A 25,274-nucleotide genomic window follows, 5' to 3' on the forward strand; every position below is an offset into this window, starting at 1 on the left:
TAAATTAAGGGGGGAGGGGGGTGTAATTACTTTTCCACACAGGGCCCTGTAGGTTTGGATTTATTTTTCTCTTAATTATAAAGACCTTCATTTAAAAACTGCATTTTGTGTTTACTTTTGTTATCTTTCTCTGATATTTAAATTTGTTTTGTGATCTGAAATATCTAAGTGTGGCACACATGCAAAAGAATAAGAAGTCAGGATGGAGAAAACACTTTTTCACACCACTGTATTAGCGATGACATCATAATGTATGAGCTCCTGGTTGTATACATCAGTGACAACATCAAAACGTATAGGCTTTTGGTGGTTTATATTAGTGCAGACGTCAGAATGTATGAGCACCTGGTGGTATGTATTAATGAAGACATTACAATGTATGAGCTCCCGGTAGGTATATATTAGTGCAGATGTAAGAATGTATGGGCTCCTGGTACGTAAATATTGGTGAAGACATCATAATGAATGAGTCCTGTAGATATATATTAGTGAAGACATCAAAATGTATAGGCTCTTGGTGGTATATATTAATGAAGATATCACAACACATGAGTTCCTGGTGGTATATATTAATGAAGACATCAGAATGAATGGGCTCCTGGTATATATATATTAGTAAAGACATCAGAGTGTATGGACTCCTAGTGGTATATATTAGTGAAGACATCAGAATGTATGGCTCCTGGTAGGTACATATTAGTGAAGACCTCAGAATGTAAGGGCTCCATTTAGGTGTATATTAATTAAGACATGTGCCCATTTGTGGCCTGCAGGAGGTCATTTTGCAGGGCTCTGGCAGTGCTCCTCCTCCTCCATGCACAAAGGCGGAGGTAGCAATCCTGCTGCTGAATTGTTGCCCTCCTACGGCCCCCTCCACATCTCCTGGTGTACTGGCCTGTCTCCTGGTAGCGCCTTCAGCCTCTGGACACTACGCTGACAGACATGGGAAACCTTCTTGCCACAGCTCGCATTGATGTGCCATCCTGGATGAGCTGCAGTACCTCAGCAACTTCTGTGGGTTGTAGAGTCCGTCTCATGCTACCACGAGTGTGAAAGCACAACCAACATTTAAAAGTGACCAAAACATCAGCCAGAAAGCATTGGTACTGAGATGTGGTCTGTGGTCCCCACCTGCAGAACCACTCCTTTATTGAGTGTGTGTTGATAATTGCCAATAATTTCCATCTATTGTCTATCCCATTTGCACAACAGCATGTGAAATTGATTGTCAATCAGTGTTGCTTCCTAAGTAGACAGTTTGATTTCACAGAAGTTTGATTTACTTGGAGTTATATTTTGTTGTTTAAGTGTTCCCTTTATTTTTTGAGCAGTGTATATGTGTGTGATATGTGTTTAACTTACAATGTTTGTGTCCCATACTGTGTGTATGTAGCATCCATTTATGAATCCCGACTGCACAGACAAGAGTTCTTAGGTGTAAACATGTTGGCAAAAGCCCAATGAACAAGCAAAATTCTGCTCATTCATTGGGTGATTGGATTGTTTATGGCAGAACAAAAATCATTGTCTCAGCAGCACATAGTCCGATGTAAACTGCAGATGTGCTGCTGATAACATGATACTGCATGGTGACAGATTGATCTACTAGTGATTGTTATTTGCCCATCATTCATCTGTATAATGTGAATGCATTAAGATCTCTTACTAATGTATATAGTGTATACACCAGCGCCCCAATCACAGAACTCAAGATGTAATGCTGGCAGATTGCTGGAGATAAATGCTGCTGGACATACATTATAATTCTTCACGCTCCATTATATTATAACAATAACCTGTATAAGGCTCTGTGCCCACTATGCGTTTTTAAGCGTTTCCGCATCGGCAATTCCGCTGCAGAAACGCTTAAAATACGCATGGTAGAAGGTCTGCAGTGTTCCCCAATGATAATCCACATGTGCTGTGCACATGCTGTGGAAATTTCTGCTGCGGGTTATCATTGTTGAAAAATCTGCAGCACTACTAAATATTTTGCGGAAGTGCGGCGTTTTCGCCACCATTGACTTGCATTGGTACGCTTGGATTCCGCATCACTGGATCTGCAGATGCGCATTCCATGCGTTTCATTGTCCGGATGGTACCCGGGTCTGGAGAGGAGGAGACTCTCCTCAGGACCCGGGTGCCATAGAACCTGTGAAAAAAGAATAAAATAAAAAATAAATATTATACTTACCTTCTGATGACCCCCGGAGTCCTTGTCTCTGCTTGCCGGAAGCTCGCGGTAGACTAAAGGACCAGCACTGATGTCATTTAGTCATGTGACGGGTCACGCGACCGCTGACGTCAGCAGGTCCTTTAATCTACCGCGAGCTGCCGGCAAGCCAAGACAAGAACACCGGGGGCCATCAGAAGGTAAGTATAATATTTATTTTTTACCATTCTCTCGGGTCACACTATATAAATCCATGCCGTTTGCATGGATTTATATAGTGTGACTGAGTTGTCAAGCACTTTCCAAGTGATGCTAAAAGCGCTTGTCAACCCGCATGCGGAAATGCATGTGAAGAACGCTTCACATCCGCATGTCCCTGGCAGGAAAACGCATGTACAATCCGCATGTACAATCCGCATGTACAATCCGCATGCGTTTTTTTCTGCCAGGGAGATGCAGAAACGCTCAGGAAAAATCCGGAGCATTTCTGCATCGTGGGAACATAGCCTTAAGCATGAAAGAATCTCTGCGCTATTAGTATAATAAAGACATCTGCTTAACAAGCAATGCTCTACACCAGACATCAGCTTAATAAGCATTGTCATACACCAAAGACAATTGCTTACCAGGTAATGCCATACACCAAAGAGAATTGCTTAACAGGCAATGACATCAATGACATATACAAAAGACAACTGCTTAAGCGATGCCATACACCAGACATCTGCTTAATAGTGTACGGGGATACCGAGGAAGAGTGAGGTCAGCCGATAGTGGCATCTGGTTACACAAACTCCTACACTTATTAGAACTGCTTCATCATTATATTAAACAGTGCAGATTTCCTTGCTGTCATGGCAAGGGTTAATCAGTTCAGTTGATCTCCTGGAGCTCTCCATCCTGGATTGTCTCAGCTGTTCTGTAATGGCCACTCCCCTCTAGTATATATGCTCACCACTGACACTTGGGAGTTGCCAGTGATCTTTCTACTTCCTAGTTTCGTGATGAAGGAGAAAGTTCACTGTTTGGAGTTGCTGGTTGGAGAGTTTTTCTGGAGATTGCTGCATGGAGTTGGTTTGCGTGTTTTTAATTATCCTCTCACATTTGGTTCCTCCTTCGTATACTTCCTCTGCTTCCCACTGTTGTTTTGTGAGTGTATTTGTATGATTGTAGTTTTCTTTTATCCCTGTGAATCCTGTCTGTCTGGTTAGTGTTTTCCTATACACTTCAGCTGCTCACTTCCCTGGGTGGGAAAGGGATCAGATAAGGGTTAAGTTAGGAGCATAGATGGGTATGAGAACCCAGCGTCTCCACCTTCAGGAGTAATCCAGGGGACAGGTATAGACCTAGGGTGCCCCTAGTTTGAGGGATCGGGTAGATGGCCAGAGTCCCTTGACACTACGTGACAAATAGGCAATGATATACAGGAAGGACATCTGCTTAAAGGCAATGCCAAACACGAAAGACAACTGCTTAAAAATGATGCCATATACCAAGGACAACTGCTTAACCACTTCGCGCCAGAGCCTGTTTTTGCCTTCGTGACCGGGCCAATTTTTTCAATTCTGACCACTGTCACTTTATGAAGTAATTACTCTGGAACGCTTCAACGGATTCCCCTGATTCTGAGATTCATGATAGTGGTAAAATTTCTTCGATATCACTTGCATTTATTTGTGAAAAAATCGGAAATTTGGTGAAAATTTTGCAATTTTCAAACTTTGAATTTTCATGCCCTTAAATCAGAGAGATATGTCACACAAAATAGTTAATAAATAACATTTCCCACATGTCTACTTTACATCAGCACAATTTTGGAACCAAAATTTTTTTTTGTTAGGAAGCTATAAGGGTTTAAAGTTGACCAGCGATTTCTCATTTTTCCAACAAAATTTACAAAAACATTTTTTTAGGGACCACATCTTATTTGAAGTGACTTTGAGGGGCCTTTATGACAGAAAATACCCAAAAGTGACACCATTCTAAAAACTGCACCCCTCAAGGTGCTCAAAAAACACATTCAAGAAGTTTATTAACCCTTCAGGTGTTTCAAGGGAATGTTGCGTTTGGAGAGCTCCTGATGTGCCTAAACAGTGGAAACCCCCCACAAGTGACACCATTTTGGAAACTAGACCCCTTAGGGAACTTATCTAGATGTGCGGTGAGCACCTTGAACCCCAAGGTGCTTCACAGAAGTTTATAATATTGAGCTGTAAAAATAAAATTTTCACATTTTTCCCACAAAATCGTTTTTCATCCCTTAATTTTACATTATCATAAGGGTAATAGGATAAATTGCACCATGAAATTTGTTGTGCAATTTCTCCTGAGTATGCCGATACCCCATATGTGAGGGAAAACCACTATTTTGGCGCACGGCAGGGTTTGGAAGGGAAGGAGCGCCATTTGACTTTTTGAATGTAAAATTTGCTTGAATAATTAGAGGACGCCATGTTGCATTTGGGGAGCCCCTGATGTGCCTAAACAGTGGAAACCCCCCACAAGTGACACCATTTTGGAAACTAGACCCCTTAGGGAACTTATCTAGATGTGTGGTGAGCACCTTGCACCCCCAGGTGCTTCACAGAAGTTTATAATATTGAGCCGTAAAAATAAAATTTTCACATTTTTCCCACAAAAAATGTTTTTCATCCCCTAATTTTGCATTATCATAAGGATAACAGGAGAAATTGCACCATGAAATTTGTTGTGCAATTTCTCCTGAGTACGCCGATACCACATATGTGGGGGAAAACCACTGCTTTGGTGTACGGCAGGGTTCGGAAGAGAAAGGAGCACTATGTTGGCTGGGATAGGTTGCAGACTCCATGTCACATTTGAAGAGTCGCTGACATGCCGAAACAGCAGAAACCCCTACAAGTGACCCCATTTTGTAAACTACACCTCTAAAGGAATTTATCTAGGGAAGTAGTGAGTATTTTTTAATTTTTAAATTTATACCATTGGGCAGTGAAGAAAACATAATTATATTTTTACCACAAAAAAATATTTTACCCTCAGATTTTGACATTTTCACACAGGGCAATGGGTAAAAATGGTGCCGAAATGTGTCACACAATTTCTTCTAAAAGTGGCAATACCCTATATGTGGCTGTATCATACCGCTTAGCCATAGGCGACATCTGGGAGGGACGGAGCGCTATTTGACAATTGGAGAACAAATTATTGTAGAATAGGCATTTGGATTTGGGAGCACAAAATTTTCGGAATTTCTTTTGGGGGGCAAGAGCCATTTCGCTTTTCCAGAGCCTTTCTGCTACCAGTAACTTGGAAGTCCCTTATATTTTTAACAGATGAAGGACCTTAGTGGGGACTAGCTTTTTTTCAGGACTGAGTTGAAGCTTTTATTGGGAACATTTTACATATTGTTTATCCGGCGCTCTATGCTGAGCACTTACATCGGGGTTTCCATCTAAATTTCCAAGTGATGTAATTCAGATGAAACCCCTGCAGGATCCATTCACTGTAATGAGGCAGCAGAGTTACTCTGGACTCCGTCTGGCCTCTGCTTAGCGGTGTCCTTTTTTTCAGAAGTGCACAAAACTGTGGCCAACTGCACTTTTATGCACGCCTAAAAAAACTGACACTGTGGGATCACAGGTCAGACGGCATCCACAGTGGCCTATATCTGCCTCATTACAGGGAATCTTCCGTCATGGGTTCCGTCTGAATCACGTATTTCAGAGATTTACACGGAAACTCTGGTGTAAGTGCTCAGCGCAGAGCGCAGGATAAATGTGAGCAGAGCCTTACTGCGATCTTTGGGAGACATAATAAACAAATCAGTAGCAGGTGAAGAATTGGTTTTATTTATTTTTTACGCTATGCCTCGTGTGGTATAAGTAATGAGATTACTTTATTCTTCGGGTCGGTGCGATTACAGAGATACCAGATTTATATCGGGTTTTTATGACTGACAGCTGTCACACACTAAAAGACGCTTTTTTTTTGCAAAATCTAGTTTTTGCATCACCATATTTTGAGAGCTATAATTTTTCCATATTTCGGCCGACATAGTCATGTGACGGCTTGTTTCTTGCGGGACGAGTTGACATTTTTATTGGTACCATTTTTGGGTACGTGACATTTTTTGATCGCTTTCTATTCCGTTTTTTGGGAGGTAAAATTAACAAAAACCAACAATTCAGGAATTGTTTTTTGAGTTTTTTTTTTTATGCCGTTCTGCGTGTGGTAAAAGTGATCAGGCAGCATTATTCTTCGGGTCAGTACGTTTACAGCGATACTACACTTACTGTATTTTTTTTATGTTTTGGCGCTTTTACACAATAAAACAATTTTATAGGAAAAATATTTTTTTTGCATCGCTTTACTCTGAGAGCTATAACTTTTTTATTTTTTGGCTGATGGAGCTGTATGGCGGCTTTTTTTTTTGCGGAACAAGATGACGTTTTCAGCGGTACCATTTTTATTTCCATTTTGCTTTTTGATCGCATTTTTTTGTTTGGCGATATGATGAAAAAGCATAGTTTTTTGCTCCGTTTTTTATTTATTTTTATTACGGTGTGCACAGAAGGAGTTAATTAGTGTGACAGTTTTATAGATCGGGTTGTTTCGGACGCGGCGATACCAAATATGTGTACTCTTTGTTTTTGCATAAATATACGGATTTATTGGTTTAATATTTTAATTATTTTGTGATTTTTTTTTTTTAAACAGTTTAAAAAAAAAAAGTGTAAAAAATTTTTTCACATTTTTACTTAGTCCCTGTATGGGACATTAATTTTTATTTTTCTAATCATTGTTCTCATGCAATGTAATAGACATGTATTACATTGCATGACATCTTTGGTGACTGTTTCACACTGTCTTTCTCCTGCTAGGCTTCAGCTGCAGGCTGAGCCTAGCAGGACACCATATATGGCAGATCTGGAGGCGGTCATGTGACCTCCAGCTGCCATAACAAACGGCAGGTCCTGGAAGGCATCAGGGGGCCGTCGGAGAAGTAAGTGGACGACCCCCTCTCCTCTCACTATCTTCTATATGCCGCGATCACTATATATCGCAGCATATAGAAGCTAGCAAAGGGTTAACATCATTGGGACCTGATCCAATCAGGTCCCGATGATGTCCCCTGTCAGAGCTGTCACTCTGAACCGCAACCGCAGCACTTGCAGGACCCTGGGGGTCCTGAGGGCTGCGGGACCACCGACCATTCATAAACGTCGGCGCTGCACAGAGCCCAGGCAGCGCCGCCGTTTATGTACAGTGGGTGGTCGGGAAGCGGTTAAAGAAAATGCCATACACCAGCCAACTGCTTAAAAGCAATGCCATACACCAAAGACATCTGCTTAAAGGCAATGCCATACACCAAAGACATCTGCTTAAAGGCAATGCCATACACCAAAGACATCTACTTAAAGGCAATGCAGTACATCAAATGCATCTGCTTAAAGGCAATGCCATATACAAGACGCCTGCTTAATAAGGAATGCCATACACCAAAGACAACTTCTTAAAATCATTGCCATATTAGCAGTCATTGATCACTGTGGTTTGAATTGTTCGTCTTTGTGCTACTATTTAATTCACTACTGCAGCAATCTATTGTACTGTATCGCATTTGATTATAACCTAATTGGCCAGGATATAATTCTATGTTGCTGTTCCACAACCTCTTGCTGTATTTAATGTATGTCTTTTGTGTTTTACAATTTTTAATATTTCTGTGTTCAGCTAATCATGAATGAAAATCTTTGCATTATTTTAAATTAATTTATTTTTAATTCAGTTTAATTTGCATTTAATTTAATTCAATTAATCTCATTTAGGGCAATTCCACATCAAATAGATCAGGGAACCAGTTTTTATATTGCATTTTGGATAATGGGGAGAATGGGGAATGGTCTTTGATTTTCATCTTATGTAAAAGAACTGAAATATAATACAATCCATGCATTAAAAAGTGACAGTTTTAATATGAATCTTAATATGCTCATCCAGCCAACATCGGAAATCCCTGTAATTTCTTTTTTAATCTGTTTATAAATCTTTGATCTTTAAATGTTAGCATTTTAGAAGACAGCTGACATATTCGAAAACCCCCCAAAAAGTGTCTGCTTTTAACCCTAATCCCCTGTCTGTAAAAATCATTTAGGACTAAGCACACTAAAATTTGGCAACATTGAGTAAGCATGAATTTTGAACTTTACCAATTTTCAGCAATCTTTTAAACACTGATTTCTCCATATTGGGGAGAAAATACTAAATTTATATGACCCCCAAAGAATTGCTAAATATCTACCATACTTTATGTATCACATGGATTGCGGGTGATGTACTATGTCACAGTACTTTCCACTCAACTAGATGGAGTACATTTTTCCTTCCACCATAAAAGCTTTGTTGAAAAGTGATTATTAGTGCATGGAAATGATGATTCGCAAACCTTAAATTTTCCTGAAAATGTTACTTAAATAAAAAAAAATGTAACTTACCATCTTCATTCAAAAACAGTTTATTGAATCTTAAACCACTGGGTTCTTTTCCAACATATCTATGCACCAACTCTGTGCTAAGATCATTAACGGCAATTGCATACTTCAGAGGCTTGACACATGACTGAAGGCAAAATGGGACTTTGGTGTCACCAACAGAATGCCTATAAAGGGAGAAGAGCACAATAAGTAACAGCATGCTAAGTGTTTTTAATGGCACATGACTTTACATGCTACCTTAAAGGGAACCTGTCACCAGAAAAAAATGCTATTAACCTGGAAATATGGGGTTAATCTGCAGCTTTACAGCATTACTAACCTGCCCGGCGCCTGAACTTAGCCTAATGCTGTGGGGAGAAAATTAACTTTATTCTCCCCAGCAGCATTCCCATTTCAGTCATGGGGCTGGCGCCAGCGCTGGTTCAATCACCACTCTGAGTATACAGAGCGGCGACTGTAACAGCACCCGGCCTTTACTGACAGTCAGCCCTAAAGCCGGGGCATGGTTACTGCCTCCGCTCAGTACTCTCAGAGTGGTGACTAAACCAGCGCTGTCACTGACCCCATGACTGAAACCGCACCTCCGGCCCTGACTGAGACTGGCTCTGCATTGGGGCCGGCTATCAGTCAGGGCCATGGGTGCGGTTAGAGTCACGGGGGCAGTCACCGCTCTAAGTATACAGAGCGGTGGCTGTAACCGTGCCCCCGTCTCTGATTAACACCGGCTCTGCATTGGGGCCGGCTGTCAGTCAGGGCTGGGAGCGCAGTTACAGCTGCCGCTCTATATTCTGAGAGTGATGACTGAACCAAGGCTGGCGCCGCCCGTGACTGAAACCTGAGCGCTGCCAGGGAGAATAAAGTTCATTGTCTCCCTGGAGAGTATGGCTACATGCTGGCCCCGGGCAGCATAATAACGCAGATTAACCCCATATCTGCAGGTTAATAGCGTTTCTTCTGGTGACGGGTTCCCTTTAAAACACATGGAAAGAAACATACTTGGGTTTTGCTATTAAGTAGCACAAATCAAATTTAATGCCAATAAAATAAAAATCCTGTAAAGATCCAAAGTTTCAGTGATTATATGGTTTTGACTGAATGGTTTTATAACCATAAAATAGTTGCGTATCTGGATTACTTGTCTGAAATCCCAGAAATAGATCAAAGACATAGGGAGTCCAATAAAACAAAAGTCCTTTAAAAAAACATTATAATTCTTTAATATATCCTTAAAATCAATACAACATACAAGATATTCCCCCAAAAATATACACAAAATATATTCATTACTAGTGAAGAGCAAATATAGTGTCACTTTTCAAACTACTTGGTGCATCTGTACCTGAAAGTTACAGGTTTAGTAAGTAGCATTGTGGGCTCTCAATAATACAAAACATATGCTCTTCAAGAGTCCAAATCCATAGATAATCCCCAAATTAAGTCTATGTTTTCTTTTGATGTACTTAACAAGTCCTTAAAACATGAGGGAATGTGAGACCTACAGTACAATACTGCATATATTATACAAAAATAAAACCAAAAATAAGTGTAGAGGCATCAGATAAGTACAAGCAACATTAGGCACTGACCCAGATGTTTTCCCTAATAAATGTTTCTACCTCTCAGCAGTGTTACCACCATAAAGCAAGATATGGTGCCCCCTTTCCTCTATGTCGCACCCCTAAGAAGATCCTGAAGGAAATCATAATAAAAAAAATACTCAAAAGAAATATATACTTACTAGATGGTGGCCCGATTCTAACGCATCGGGTATTCTAGAATATGTATGAGGCCGACCGGGCGCAATCAGCAGAACGCTGTTTAAATTTGGCGCCAAAATCGCTGATTGGTCGCGGCCGGCAACTGCGACTAATCAGCAAAACGGTGTTTAAATTTGGCGGCAATATCGGTGATTGGTCACGGGTGGTGGCCGCGACCAATCAGCGAACTGTGTTAGTGAGGACCGGAGAGCTTGTTTAAATTTGGCGATAAAATGGACCAATCAGCAGAGCATTGTTTAAATTTGGCGACAATCTCGCTGATTGGTCTCGGCCGGCCGGTGGCCAGGACCAATGAGCAGAGCGGTGTTTAAATTTGGCACCAAAATCGCTGATTGGTAGTGGTCGCCGGCGGCCGCGACCAATCAGCAGAGAAATGTTTAAGTTTGGCGCCAATCAGCAGAGCAGTGTTTAAATTTAGTGCCAATCTCGCTGATTAGTCGCGGTCGGCCACCACGACCAATCAGCAGAGCGGCGTTTAAATTTGCAGCCTATATCGCTGATTGGTCGTGGCCGGCCACAGCAACCAATCAGCAAACACTTTTTCATTTTTACGAATCAATTTGTGAAGCACCTGGGGGTTCCAAGTGCTCACTATGCATCTAGATAGGTGCCTTGGGGGGTCTAGTTTCCATAATGGGGTCACTTGTGGGGGAGCTCCAATGTTTAGGCACGCAGGGGCTCTCCAAATGCAACATGGCGTCCGCTAACAATTTGAGCTGATTTTCCATTCAATTTGTTAGCGGACACCATGTCGCGTTTGGAGAGCCCCTGATGTGCCTAAACAGTGGAGCTCCCCCACAAGTGACCCCATTTTGGAAACTATACCCCTCAAGCATTTTATTAAGGTGTATAGTGAACATTTTGAACCCAGAGGTACGACACAGAATTTGATAACATTAGGTCATCATATTGAATAAGTTGTCAATAGTCTTGAGCGCAAGTGCTCGCTACTTGAGTTTGCATCGGGTACTCAGGTATGCACCATGTACTGCGTGTGTTCGAGTGACATGCTCGAATCCCTGCCCCGCATGTTTCACGGTTATTAGACACCCAAAAAAATACATGCGGGGATCGCTCATGCATGGCAGGCAAACCCCGGAAAGTTTTTTTGGCCGCGAAGCATATGGGGCGGAGACTCGAGCATGTTACTCAAATACCCACGATACTCAATACATACCCGAGCACCCGATGCAAACTCAAGTAGCGAGCACATGCGCTCAACACTAGTCGCCATATCGTCATCTTTTTTTCTTACTTTTGAAAAAAATCCCATCCCCATCACAACCCTAACCCCAAACCCAGCCCTAACCCTAGCCTAACCCTAACCCGAGAGTTTATTTTGTACGCCGTTCATCGTGCGGTATAAGTGATTCGACGACTTTATTCTTCGGGTCGGTGCGATTACAGTGATACCAGAATCATATGAGGTTTTTATGACTGACAGCTGTCACACACTAAAAGACGCATTTTTTGTAAAATCTAGTTTTTGCATCGCCATATTTTGAGAGCTATAATTTTTCCAGATTTTGGCAGACAGTCATGTGACGGCTTGTTTTTTGCGGGATGAGTTGACGTTGTTATTGGTGCCATTTTCAGGCACGTGACATTTTTTGATCACTTTCTATTCCGATTTTTGGGAGGCAGAATAAACAAAAACCAACAATTCAGGAATTGTTTTTTTTGTTTTATTTTTATTCTGCTCTGCGTGCGGTAAAATTGATAAGGTAGCTTTATTCTTTGGGTCAGTACGTTTACAGCGGTACCACATTTATATCGTTTTTCTATGTTTTGCACTTTTACATAATAAAAGCAATTTTATAGAAAAAAATATTTTTTAGCATAGCTTTATTCTGAGAGCTATAACTTTTTTATTTTTCGGCTGATGGAGCTGTATGGCGGCTTGTTTTTTGCGGAACAAGATGACGTTTTCAGCGGTACCATTTTTATTTATATTCGTCTTTTTGATCGCATGTTATTCCATTTTTTGTTTGGCGGTATGATGATAAAGCATTGTTTTTTGCTTGGTTTTTTTTATTATTTTTTTTACCGTGTTCACTGAAGGGGTTAACTAGTGGGACAGTTTTATAGGTCAGGTTGTTCCGGACGCGGCGATACCAAATATGTGTACTTTTATTGTTGCTTTTTTTTTTTTTATAATAATATTTATTGATGGGTACATTATATTTTTATTTTTGGTGGATTATTTTTTTTATTTTTTTTTTATATTTTTACAATTTTTTTTTTTTTCACTTTCTGACAGTTTTTACACTTTTTTACTCTGTCCCACTCTGGGACTTTCACTTTTTTTATTCTGATCACCTGCATGGCATAGGAATGGAGCACCATCCCTGTGCCGTGCAGGCTGTCAGCGCTGGACAGGGAGAAGATAGTTTGGAGATGTACTGCGCATGTCCAAAAAATCTTCCTGCTGTCTGGTGACCCGGATGTTGTCATGACTACATCGGGTCGTCATGGCAACATCCTGGAAGCCACGGCAGACAGTGCTGGAGGCCGGAAGAGGAGGTGAGTATCTGCGATCACCTCCCCTTGCCACCGCAATGCTGTGATTGACTTCGATCACAGCATTGCGGGGGTTAATGTGCTGGGAACGGTGCGGGACCGCTCCCTGCACATAGTACCGGGTGTCAGCTGTGACAATCAGCTGACACCCGGCGGCGATTGCGCCTGCACAGCCTGTGTGCACGCGCGATGACATACTAATACGGGTCTGGCTCTTAAGTCCCAGGGCACAGACGCGTATTAGTACGTCTAATGTTGTTAAGGGGTTAAAGGGGTTTTCCCACGAACAAAAGTTGATTTTAATCAATAGATGTTGGAATAATAATAACTTCCACAATTGGATGTGTTTAAATAAAATGTTCCTGTGCTGAGATAATCTTATAAATGTGCCCCTGCTGTGTACTGTGTAATGGCTGTGTCTGACCGTACAGGGACATGGTGTGATCATACCACATCTCCTGGGCAGGGGAGGAAGCAAAATAGAGTATAGAAATAGGGGAGCATGGGATCACAGCTGATTCTTTTTGTGAAGTAAAACATTTCACTGCAAGTTTTTACACAATGTTTTACTTCAAAGAAAAAATCAGTTGTGATCCCCTGCTGTAATGTCTGTATACTTTTTGCTTCCTCCCCTGCCCATGAGCTGTGGTATGATCAGACCATATCCCTGCACGGTCAGACACAGCCATTACACAGTACACAGCAGGGACACATTTATAAGATTATCTCAGCACAGGAACATTTTATTTAAAGTTATTATTATTCCAAGATCTATTGATTAAAATCAACTTTCATTTGTGGGAAAACCCCTTTAAGTGTTACTAGGACTACTATTTTAGATAATAGATTCAAAGTTATATTTTATTGATATACCCCTGCTGCTCTCTATCACCAATTAGGTATTTATTGTAATATTTAAAATTACTTTCGCTGCTTATATTTATGAATATAGCCTAAGAAGACTATAAGGCCTCGTGCACATGGCTATATTTTCTGTGATCCGACAAATCATCAGATTTCACTCAGACCAAAGTTATTCTATGAGCCTGTGCACATGTCCAACTTTTTCCTCAGACCAAGCCGGTCCGATGAAAGAATTGCAGCATGCCTGAGTTTAATCCGATATTTGATTCACACTAGGCCATGCAAGTCAATGAGCGCGTGGAAACAATCGGACTGTACTCGGAAGACATCTGACTACAGTCCGATTTTCACGGACTGACAGCATGGAGACATTTTTTTCCCCATGTTCTCCTCATCTGAAAAATCTGATCACACTCTGATCAAACTCTGATTGGAGCATGATTCGCATAATTGCCTTGATTCTCTCAGATGAGAGAATATACACTCGTCTGACCCTAGCATAAAAGTAATAAAGCAGCAGCCTAATTTTCATCGATGAAACAAACGGTTTTATATCCATTATGCTCTCTAGATGACTACACACAGTGCTTACAGAGTCTTGTGCATACAATCAAACAAAATTATCAGAGCAAATTGTATGTTTTAATTCTAAAGCTAAAATAAAATTTGATTTTCAATGTCTTTAGCTGTAATTACATAAAAACTATTTTTATTGAAAACTCCATATAACATGGATGTTACCTTTAATATCCATTCAAACCCATTTGTGTCAAATTCTGTGCATGTTATCAGGCCAAAATCACCAAGATATGTGAACTTTTGATCAGGGTCATTAGGATGTTTTTGGTTGTCATTAAGATTTAAAAAGAGAAAACACAGTAATTTGACAATAAATGGCTTCACCCAACCAATAACCATGAGTGGAGAAAAAGATTTTTTGTTATCATTCATATTCTCTGAAACAAGGCCAACAAAGGAAAAATTCTGCCGGGGTATGTAAACTTTTGAGCACAACTGTGTGTGTATATGTATTATATATATATATATATATATATATATATATATATATATATATATATATATATATATATATATATATATATATATTTTTTTTTTTTTGCTTCTGTTGCCATTTTCTGCGACCTGTAGCTTTCTCGTTTTTACATTGATTGAGCTGTTTGAGGGATTTTTTTGTACACCAAACTTATGTTTTAATTGATACCATTTGGGGGTACATGCAATGTTGCGATCACTTATTCCATTTTTTTTTTTTAAATTGGAATTGCATTTTTTATGAAAGATAAATTCATCATTAGAGCTTGTTCATTAAAGGCAGAATTCCGACTGATCCCCAAAGTTTTATCTTTAATAGTGACTAAGGCATCTAAGTTGCTAAACAGAAGGAGCTCCCACTGTTAGCTCACTGGGTCGCAGAAACAAAAGCATTGTTATGGCAGCCAAGAGCCCAAAAATTGCCCTGATGGTTGCCATTTTAGGCTAGGTCCAAATTGCGTCTTTGTCCACTATCAGGCGCATATGCTCAGGAGCTATGTGCCCGACAGTGTACACAGTGAAGATGGATACTGAGACATTCATCCACTGTAAAGAAACATACAACACATACTTGAAATACATTTCATTGCAGTGGCCCCTGTAAAGGAAAGTGTAGTCTGCTGCACTCTTCTATACAGTTAAGTAAACAGTATGTAGTCTTATAACCGGCCAGTCAAAGGCCAAAAGTATACTCTTTTTGTTTCCGCCTAGTGGATGGTTGTGAAGGATGGGGGATGTAATGGCAGCTTACAATTGTCCTGTAAGCATGTGTAGCTGTAACAAGACACCTGGTTCCGCAGGTGGTCTTTTCAGCTGCAAAGTCAAGATTCACACCCCCAACCAGCTAGCTAGAATCGGAGCTCCTACAGAAATACCCCCTGGGGATCCAAACCATGCGGTCTGCTTTGTTCAAACAGCTAGGAATTCCATAAGGAGTTGGAGATGCTATACGTCGTAGCCATACATCGTATATATTTCTGAGATTCCCAGAACATGGCGAATTCCCTCCTGGGTCTCGACCCATTGTAGCACATAGGGATAAGGAGATACATAGAACAGTTAGTAGCAACCAGATAGCAAAGCAATGTTTGGTATTAACGCGTAGCAGGGGCCCAGCCGGATCCAATGGCACCAGAACAGCAGTCCTAGGACCGTCCATTAAGGAGTTATGACCCTTCCTAGGTTATGACCCATCCTAGGTTTTGGAGTCTTTAGCTGCCAGAGGAAAGGGGGTGGATTTAGGTCCAGCCCAGGGGGCAGGAGGGGAGTGATACCAAGGGGTTAAATGCTCCAGCAAAACATGGCCTAGTGCTTTTTTCAGGGGAGGTCACAGCAACATATCGTGTGGGGAGAAGTCCAGGAACAGAAGGGTCTGCAAGCCTCTCATGTGGTAACCCCCCCTCCCCCCGCAAGCCAGGCCTTCCATCTGACTGGTATCTGTCTTATATTCTGCATACTTTTGTACTACCACTATTTGTATTTGCATATCTGACCATTGTATATGTATAACCATTGTGTATATTAGTGTATTGTCTAGTGTGCCCTTAAGATGATTAAATATATAATTTAACCTTGGGCTGTTCTTTTATCTCGATCTACGAATCCACACGTCCATATCTCAGCTTAATTTTCCATGCTACCGAGGCTGGTTTCTTGCCCGATATAACCCTGTTAACGGACCAGGCATACATCGAACAAGGAACTGGTGGCAGTCCAACCGGGCTGATAAGGTTCTTTTCACTGGGGCTAGTGAAAGGGGCCTCTCAGCCTGTCACAAGTGTGAACGAGTGTGGTGCCACGTTAGTGACTATGTCGGCCACCTCCTCTCCCAGTGCCTTCTTGGGCCCATGTGGACAGGTTGAGTCTGTGTAAAACTGTACCAATTTAACCTTATGTGTCCCCAGGGAGTGCGGAACGTCACATTGGTGAAAGTGGGGAAACTGCATTACGCGATTCGTTTGATGTAATAGTGACGTCAGGCGGGGTGGCGAGGTGCGGATCCTTCACCTTGTGGTGGCAGGAATTACCGTATTTTTCGGACCATAAGACGCACTTTTTTCCTCCAAAATTTTGGAGGAAAATGGGGGGTGCGTCTTATGGTCTGAATGTTGGGGGGGGGGGTGTATATTTATGTGTGGTGTGGGGGGAGCAGTATCGGTGGAGGAGCGGGGAACAGGAGGCAGCAGCCGCCTACTGCAGCCTACACTGTCCCCGCTGCTAAAGAAAATGAATATTCACTGCTCCTTAATAGCGGTATACAGTGCAGCCACGCTGCGGCTGCTGTTGTTGCTGACTGCTATCTCCTCTGCCCGCTGTTAAAGGGCATGAATATTCAACCTCTCTCCACGCCCATGGGTGTGGGGAGGGGGTGAATATTCATGCCCTTTAATGAGCGGGCACAGGAGATAGCCGGCAGCAGGAGCAGCCACAGCGCGGCTCCGCTGTGTGCCGGCTATGAAGGAGAGTGAAGTCACTGCTCCCCGCGCACACAGACCCGGCGTGGGGAGCAGTGACTTCCGGCAGCTGATCTCTCCTTGTGAGCCGCGCATGGCAGTGACGTCATGCGCGGCTCACATGGAGAGATCAGTGCAGGCAGACCGAACGCAGCGCTGGAGGAGAGAAGAGAGGTGAGTAGCAGTGTTTATTTTTTTAATGTGCAGCCTGATGAGGATTAGGTGGACCATGCATACCAGGACAGGGATTAGGGGTGCCATGCATACCAGGACAGGGATGATGGGTGCCATGCATACCAGGACAGGGATGAGGGGTGTTATGCATACTAGGACAGGTATTAGGGGTGCCATACATACCGGGACAGGGATGATGGGTGCCATGCATACCAGGACAGGGATTAGGGGTGCCATGCATACCAGGACAGGGATGAGGGGTGCCATGCATACTAGGACAGGGATTAGGGGTGCCAAGCATACCAGGACAGGGATGAGGGGTGCCATGCATACTAGGACAGGGATTAGGGGTGCCATGCATACCGGGACAGGGATGATGGGTGTCATGCATACCAGGACAGGGATTAGGGGTGCCATGCATACCAGGACAGGGATGAGGGGTGCCATGCATACCAGGACAGGGATTAGGGGTGCCATGCATACCAGGACAGGGATTAGGGGTGCCAAGCATATCAGGACAGGGATGAGGGGTGCCATGCATACTAGGACAGGTATTAGGGGTGCCATGCATACCAGGACAGGGATTAGGGGTGCCAAGCATACCAGGACAGGGATGAGGGGTGCCATGCATACCAGGACAGGGATGAGGGGTGACATGCATACCAGGACAGGGATGATGGGTGTCATGCATACCAGGACAGGGATGAGGGGTGCCATGCATACAAGGATAGGGATTAGGGGTGCCATGCATACCAGGACAGGGATGAGGGGTGCCATGCATACCAGGACAGGGATGAGGGGTGCCATGCATACCAGGACAGGGATTAGGGGTGCCATACAAACCAGGACAGGGATGAGGGGTGCCATGCATACCAGGACTGGGATGAGGGGTGCCATGCATACCAGGACAGGGATGAGGGGTGCCATGCATACCAGGACAGGGATGATGGGTGCCATGCATATCAGGATAAGGATGAGGGGTGCCATGCATACCAGGATGGAGAGATGTAAGGCATACCAGGATGGGGATGGGGACCACATATAAAAGAAAGGGGGGCGGCATATATACCAGGATGGGGGATATTGTCAGAATTGGGGGACATTACCCCTATACCAGTGTCAACAGAAGACCCCCTCCCCCTTAAAAGTGCATCATGACCACATTTTTTGCTTAAATTTTTATTTTTTTATTTTCCTCCTCTAAAACCTAGGTGCGTCTTATGGTTCGGTGCGTCTTATAGTTCGAAAAATAAGGTAAACATTGAAAGATCTCTCTGGTGCCATTCACAATGGTCACCTATGGAAATATTACAGCATATGTCAGAAAAAGCTCTTGACATATATGTAAAATGGCATGGGGCAGTAGCCGTGGGCGAGGCACTTTTCTTCTGTCATGCACCGGCATGCTACATGAAAGAGTGGGTCCTGGCAGGGTGTTGGTGTTGTGTGGGCCTTACGCCCGTGCAGGCCACCTTTAGCCGATTGTGTTGGCTGGCAAGGACCACGAATTTCACAGATTAATAAAGGAGACTTCCGTTCAAAGATGGGGACTTTACTGAACTTGATAAGGGTTATGTACAAGGGATAGCAGGTACACAGTCTTAGGCTGCGTGCACACGATGCGTTTTTCATGCGTTTCTGCTGCGGAATTTCCGCAGCGGAAACGCATCAAAAACGCATGGTAATCCGCACCCCATGGTCCCCAATGGCATTCCGCAATGTCAATGCACATGCTGCGGATTTTTCCGCAGCGTTTCTGCCGCGCTCATAAATCCGCAGCATGTTCATTAATTTTGCTGAAGCGCAGCGGAAGCGCCGCCATTGACTTGCATTGAGACGCATAGAATCCGTGTCTGTACATGTGTACACGCGGATAATATGCGATTCAATGTGCGTATGGTACCCAGGTCTGGAGGAGAGAAGACTCTCATCCAGACCTGAGTACCATTGTACCTGTAAAAAAAAGAATAAAATAAAAAATAAAGTTTATATTCACCTGTCCGGCGGCCCCTGCAGCGCTTCTCCTTCCAGGACCTGAGATGACGTCGCGGTCATGTGACCGCAGCCTGTCTCGCGAGAGCCCGGCAACCAGGAAGAAGCCAGGACGAGCGCGACAGCACACGCGGCGGGGCATCGGAGGTAAGTATAGCTTTATTTTTTTATTTTTACGGTCACACTATATAAATCCATGCCATTTGCATGGATTTATACAGTGTGACCTAGTTGTCAAGCACTTTCCAAGTGATGCTATCGCCTGGAAAGTGCTTGTCAGTCCGCATGCGGAAACACATGCGTTAACGCATGTGGATACGCATGTGAATCCGCATGTATTCTGCAGGAAAAACGCATGCACAATCTGCATGCGTTTTTTCTGCCAGGGAGATGCAGAAATGCTGCAGAAATTTTCTGCTTCATTTCTGCATCGTGGGCACATAGCCTAAAGCATGTTTCCTTCACAGTAAGAAGCCTTTTCATTCCCACTTTATCCTTCCTCTGTGGGTTACTCTAGGGCTCTGCAGCTTATCTGTTGGATCTCTAAGTCGTCACAACCCAGCTTTTAGGCCACAGTCCTGATTAGTGAGCTTCTCAGCGGTTCTGTGTGCCATCACTATGGACGTCCTGGATGTACCGCTCAGGACCCCCAACTAGGCACTAGAAAGCTCTCAGGTTTCTTGTGACTCGGCATCTTATCCGATAACACCTTCTGGAAGGTTTCTTAGTCTCATCAGTAACTCTCTTTAGGATCTCACTATTCCACGCTCGTCTCTTTTAGCTGTGGATCACCTCTTGGCAGCACTGCACACTTGTTACTCTCCAAACTCTAACTCTATCCGGGAAGCACAGTCCTGTCCATTTTACTAAGCCCTCTCCCCGTGGGCTAGTGCCAACACTTAAATGGGTTGTCCTATCCAAATCAATAAGTCTGCAGTCACTCTGTGTGACTGCAGACTTATGAATCCCCCCCGCGCAAGTGACGCGCCCCTGGGCCTGTGCTGAGTAGCGTTGCGCACGCGGGAGCCTACCCGGAGCCGGATCTGATAGGGGTAGTAGTCTCGTGGCGGTGACCCGGTCCGTGCCCAGGGAGTCAAGCTGAGTGGCAGTATATTAGCAGTAGATGTAGGACGACTACGCCACCCGTTGAATGCAGCTATGGAGCTGCTGCTGCAGGGCAGACCGCTGAGGCCGGTGGTAGGATAGTGCAGCGTAGATGGTATAACCCCCAACGGGAGGGGTATGGCCTCAGGGCAGCCGACGTGGATGATGGGGGTAGCAGGAACCACTCAGAGACGATGCGGTGTAGTTCAGGGTCTTTACTGGTGACAAAGATAGACCCTCCCGGAGTACTGGCTAGCGGTCGGGGCCTGGTCAGTCTTTGAGCAGATGGGATCTCCCCTGGCCAGGCGGAGTTGTAGGCCTCCCCAACTAATTGTACTCTTCTGGCTACCTTGCTAGAGGCGGGTAAAAGTAGCCCACGTCCCTGAGTGTACCGTGTGGTGCTCACCCGTATGGCCGGTGACTCGGGGCCTTCTAGTGGCTTCCGCTCCACGACGGCGGTGCTGGTCCCACGCGTGTGACCGTGCCTTCGGGTTTCTTGGCCAGAGGACCTGAAATCCCCTGCCGGGCGGTTTCTGCTGCTGGGTCTGGGTTAATCCCCACAGCCTCGGACTCCGGGTCCGGTGATAACTCTTCAATCAGGGCGAGCTCTTCAGCTGCCAGCCCCTGATTCCTTTTAGCACTGCTCCCACTGAGCTCCTGATCTTTCTTTCCTATGCTGCTCCTCTTCTTCTCTCTACTCTTCTCTACTCCTAACCCTGCCTCAGCCCCAGTTTTATATAGGGGAAGTTCTTCCCCTCCCAGGACTGGGCAGGAGGTGTGGCATGCATAGGATTCCTGACCAAGAGACCTCACACCTGCTCTCAGACGTAATATCTCTATTACTGTGGCAACCAGACCCCTGGGGTGTCACATTCCCCCCTAGTAAAATTTAGTACTCCGGGACTAAACATACTTTTGTAAACATAACAAATTACAAACAGAAACAACGCAATAAAGAAAAACATTAGGATGGTCACGGCGTGTCCGCAACCGGGTGCAGTTTTTCAAGAAAACAAGGGTGTCCATTTCACCAAAAACAGGGAGACGTAACCAGGTAGGGGTCTGTCCTGCCCCGAGTCCTTAACAGTCTTTAGTCCGTCCTGGGTTACGCTCCAACTATATGCACAAAGGATTCCCGGTAAATCCACCAAAGACTCCTATAAATAACTAGAAACACATAATTATACACAAGCAACAATAAACAGGTAAACATTAATAAAATAACTTGAACATTTAGATCCTCCACCGTATGGGCAGCTGGCCTCTAGTGACCCTAGTGGACCTACGGAGCTGGTTGATTGGTCCTGAGCTACAGGGTATAGGAGCTGTCAAGGGTAAACTGGGCAGCCGTCTACGGACTCTTTGGCTCACTAGGGGTATGGCAGGCTCACTATAAGCAGAGGGTTGATTTTCCTGGTCTGCTTGTGTGGGGCCTTCTGCCTCCTGGACCGGCTGTTCTTCCAGTTCTACCTGTGTCTCCGTAGGCACTTGGGATGCTGGTTGGAGGAACGTGAGGACGGGTACCACAACAGCGCCATTGACTTGAGTCCAAGACCGAGGGAAGTCTCCGAGCACAGTACTAACCATATCTTCCCTTTCCTCTACGGGTCGAGGGTCCTCTTGTTCCTCTTCAGGGTTCCGTAGCTGTTCGGGACACTTCTTTAGGTGATCCCGGGATACAATGGCTGTGGTTTCCCCTCCGTCTTTACTGATTGTACAGATCTTTGGGTTGTCGTGGCTTGAGGGCAGTACGGTGTACGGGTCCTTCTCCCATTGGTCGTCCAACTTGTGGAGCCATCTTTTCCTCTTCAAGACCTGCTCTCCGGGCACCAGGGGAACAGCGGGAGCATACTGGTTGTAAGTTTTCTCTTGTCTTTCCCTAGCTTGACAGAGACTACGCTCCACGCTCTCCTGTACTTTTCGGTATTGCTGCTGCCTCTCTGTGTCCCAGTTGGCTTCTGGTGAAGTGTCCTCGGGTGTCAGGACTCCCATCTACAGATCAACAGGAAGCTTACCAGGTCTTGCCCTCATTAGGTAAGCCGGGGTACAGTTGGTGGAACCTACAGGGATGTGGTTGTATAGGTCCACCAGGTCGGGCAGCTTCTCAGGCCACAGACTGCGTTCCTCCAGGGGCAATGTTTTCAGGAGATCTATCACCACCTGGTTCATTTTCTCACAAAGTCCATTAGTTTGCGGGTGATAGGGTGTTGTTCTTATCTTCCGGCATCCATACAGGGTGCAGAACTCCTGGAAGACCTCCGCTTCAAAGGCAGGCCCCTGGTCCGTCAGCACCTGCTCCGGGTATCCATGCGGACGGCAGAAGTGCTGCTGGAAGGCTCTAGCTGCTGTGTGAGCCGTTAAGTCCTTGACGGGGACGACAACCAAGAACCGGGAGTAGTGATCCACGATGGTTAACGCGTAGACGTAGCCACTTCTGCTTGGGGTCAGCTTTACATGATCCAAGGCTACCAGTTCCAACGGCTGTCTGGTGATGATGGACCGCAGGGGAGTCTTCTGGCTGGCACGGTCCCTCCTTCTTAAGTTGCATGGGCCACAGTCTCTGCACCACCTCTCGATGGTTCCTCTCATGCCTACCCAATGGAACCGCCCGCGCAGCAGGAACTCCAGCTTCTTCCATCCGAAATGCCCAGCTCCGTCGTGGTATGCCTCCATCACCATAGCTGCGTCTCTTCTTGGCACCACTACTTGCCAGATTAGTTCATGCGTCCGGGAGTTAACCATTCTGCGGCACAACTTTCCCTTATAAAGGAACAGTCGACTCTTCTCAGCCCACAGTTGCTTGGCTTCCTCCGGTGCGTCCTGGTCAAGGCGTGCATCTGGCCGAGTCAGCATCTCCTTTACCAGACGGACGGCAGGGTCACTGTCTTGCGTCTCCACCCAGTTGTAATGAGGTAAGGGGTTGAACGTAGCGGTTTGCTTACTTCTTACACGGTGGGAATACTGGATAGTCCCATGACGGTGGAACGCGGGGAGCTCAACTTCTTCCAGTTCCTCTGAATCTTCCCCTACGTCCGGTAGGTTTGGCATCCTGGACAGGGCGTCTGCGTTGGTATTGGAGCGTCCTGCCCGGTATTTGATTGTAAACTCATAGTTGGACAAGCGGGCCATCCATCTCTGCTCTAGGGCACCGAGTCTTGCAGTGTCCAGGTGTGTCAACGGGTTGTTATCCGTGTACACGGTGAACCGGGAAGAAGCGAGGTAGTGCTTAAAGCGTTCGGTGACTGCCCACACCACTGCCAGGAACTCTAGCTTAAATGAGCTGTAATTCTCAGGGTTTCTTTCGGTGGGTCGCAGTTTTCGGCTGGCGTAAGCAATTACCCGTTCTTTCCCTGCTGGATCTGGGATAGTACGGCTCCTAGCCCGATGTTACTGGCGTCGGTGTAGAGGATAAAGGGCTGGCTATAATCAGGGTACACCAGGATTTCATCCCCCGTGAGGGCCATCTTCAGCTGGCGGAAGGACTCTTCTTCCAACTTCTCCCATCTGAAGGGCGGCTTCTGGTTCTTGGCCTTCCTGGACTGGCCTATCAGGAGGTCCTGCATAGGAGCTGCCTTTTTGGTGAAACCGGGTATGAACCTTCGGTAGTAGCCTACCAACCCGAGGAACTGCCTCACTTCCTTTACGCTGGAGGGGCTCGGCCATTCCTTAATTGCGGTGATCTTATCAGGGTCGGGAGCCACTCCGTCAGCACTCACCACGTGTCCCAGGTACTGCACCTTTGGCTTCAGGAGGTGACACTTGGAGGGTTTCACCTTTAGGCCGTAACTTGCCAGACCTTCGAACACTTCCGCCAGGTGTTTCAGGTGGTCCTCGTAGGTCTTGGAATAGACGATGACATCGTCCAGGTATAACAGGACCGTCTCAAAGTTTCGGTGTCCCAGACAGCATTCCATCAATCGCTGGAAGGTTCCTGGTGCGTTGCAGAGTCCGAACGGCATGCAGGTAAACTCGCTAAGTCCCATCGGGGTGGTGAATGCGGTCTTCTCCCGATCCGCCTCTGCTACAGGAACCTGCCAGTACCCGCTAGTGAGATCCAAGGTGGAGAAGAAGTTAGCAGATTTTAAAGCAGCCAAAGACTCCTCTATTCTTGGTAAGGGGTACGCATCTTTGTGTGTGATACGGTTAATTTTCCGGTAATCTACACACATTCTCATGGTGTTGTCTTTCTTTTTGACCAAGACTAGTGGAGCTGCCCAGGGGCTACAGCTATCCCTGATTACCCCAGCCTCCTTCATGTCTCTAAGCATCCCCTTGGCGTGTTGGTAGTGTGCAGGGGGTACGGGCCGATACCTCTCTTTTATGGGAGGATGGTCTCCCGTGGGGATGTGGTGTTCTACACCCTTGACTCGCCCGAAGTCTAACGGGTGTTTACTAAACACTCTCTCGTACTCTTGAACCACCCGGTAGACTCCCTGTTTCTGGTGGGAGGGAGTGGAGTCAGTACCCAAATGTAGTTGCTGACACCAATCCTCCATTATTTTCTCAGAGCCGTTACCTTCCTCCGGATGAGATGGAGGCAAGGGTTCCACAGACTGTATAGAATTTTGGTTGATAGTATATAATTTGGCTAGCGTAGCATACCGGGGCAGGTATACTTCCCTTTTCCCAATATTTATTATGCGAACGGGTACCCTCCCATGGCATACATCAACTACCCCCCGGGCTG

General features: G+C 45.0%; 1 protein-coding gene across 2 annotated transcripts in view; it reads right to left on the bottom strand.

The window, feature by feature from the left end:
* The window catches only part of GLS (glutaminase), a 672,521-nt gene that overhangs the window by 461,844 nt on the left and 185,403 nt on the right, over positions 1–25,274 (bottom strand). For both annotated transcript variants that reach the window (XM_073647835.1, XM_073647836.1), the window contains exon 6: positions 8,650–8,813. In XM_073647835.1, coding sequence (XP_073503936.1) covers positions 8,650–8,813 — 164 coding nt within the window. The remainder of the gene's footprint in view (positions 1–8,649; positions 8,814–25,274) is intronic.

This window comes from Phyllobates terribilis, unplaced genomic scaffold, assembly GCF_046119375.1.
Source record: "Phyllobates terribilis strain yellow unplaced genomic scaffold, ASM4611937v1 Scaffold_9__5_contigs__length_417890890, whole genome shotgun sequence".
NCBI classification, from domain to species: domain Eukaryota; kingdom Metazoa; phylum Chordata; class Amphibia; order Anura; family Dendrobatidae; genus Phyllobates; species Phyllobates terribilis.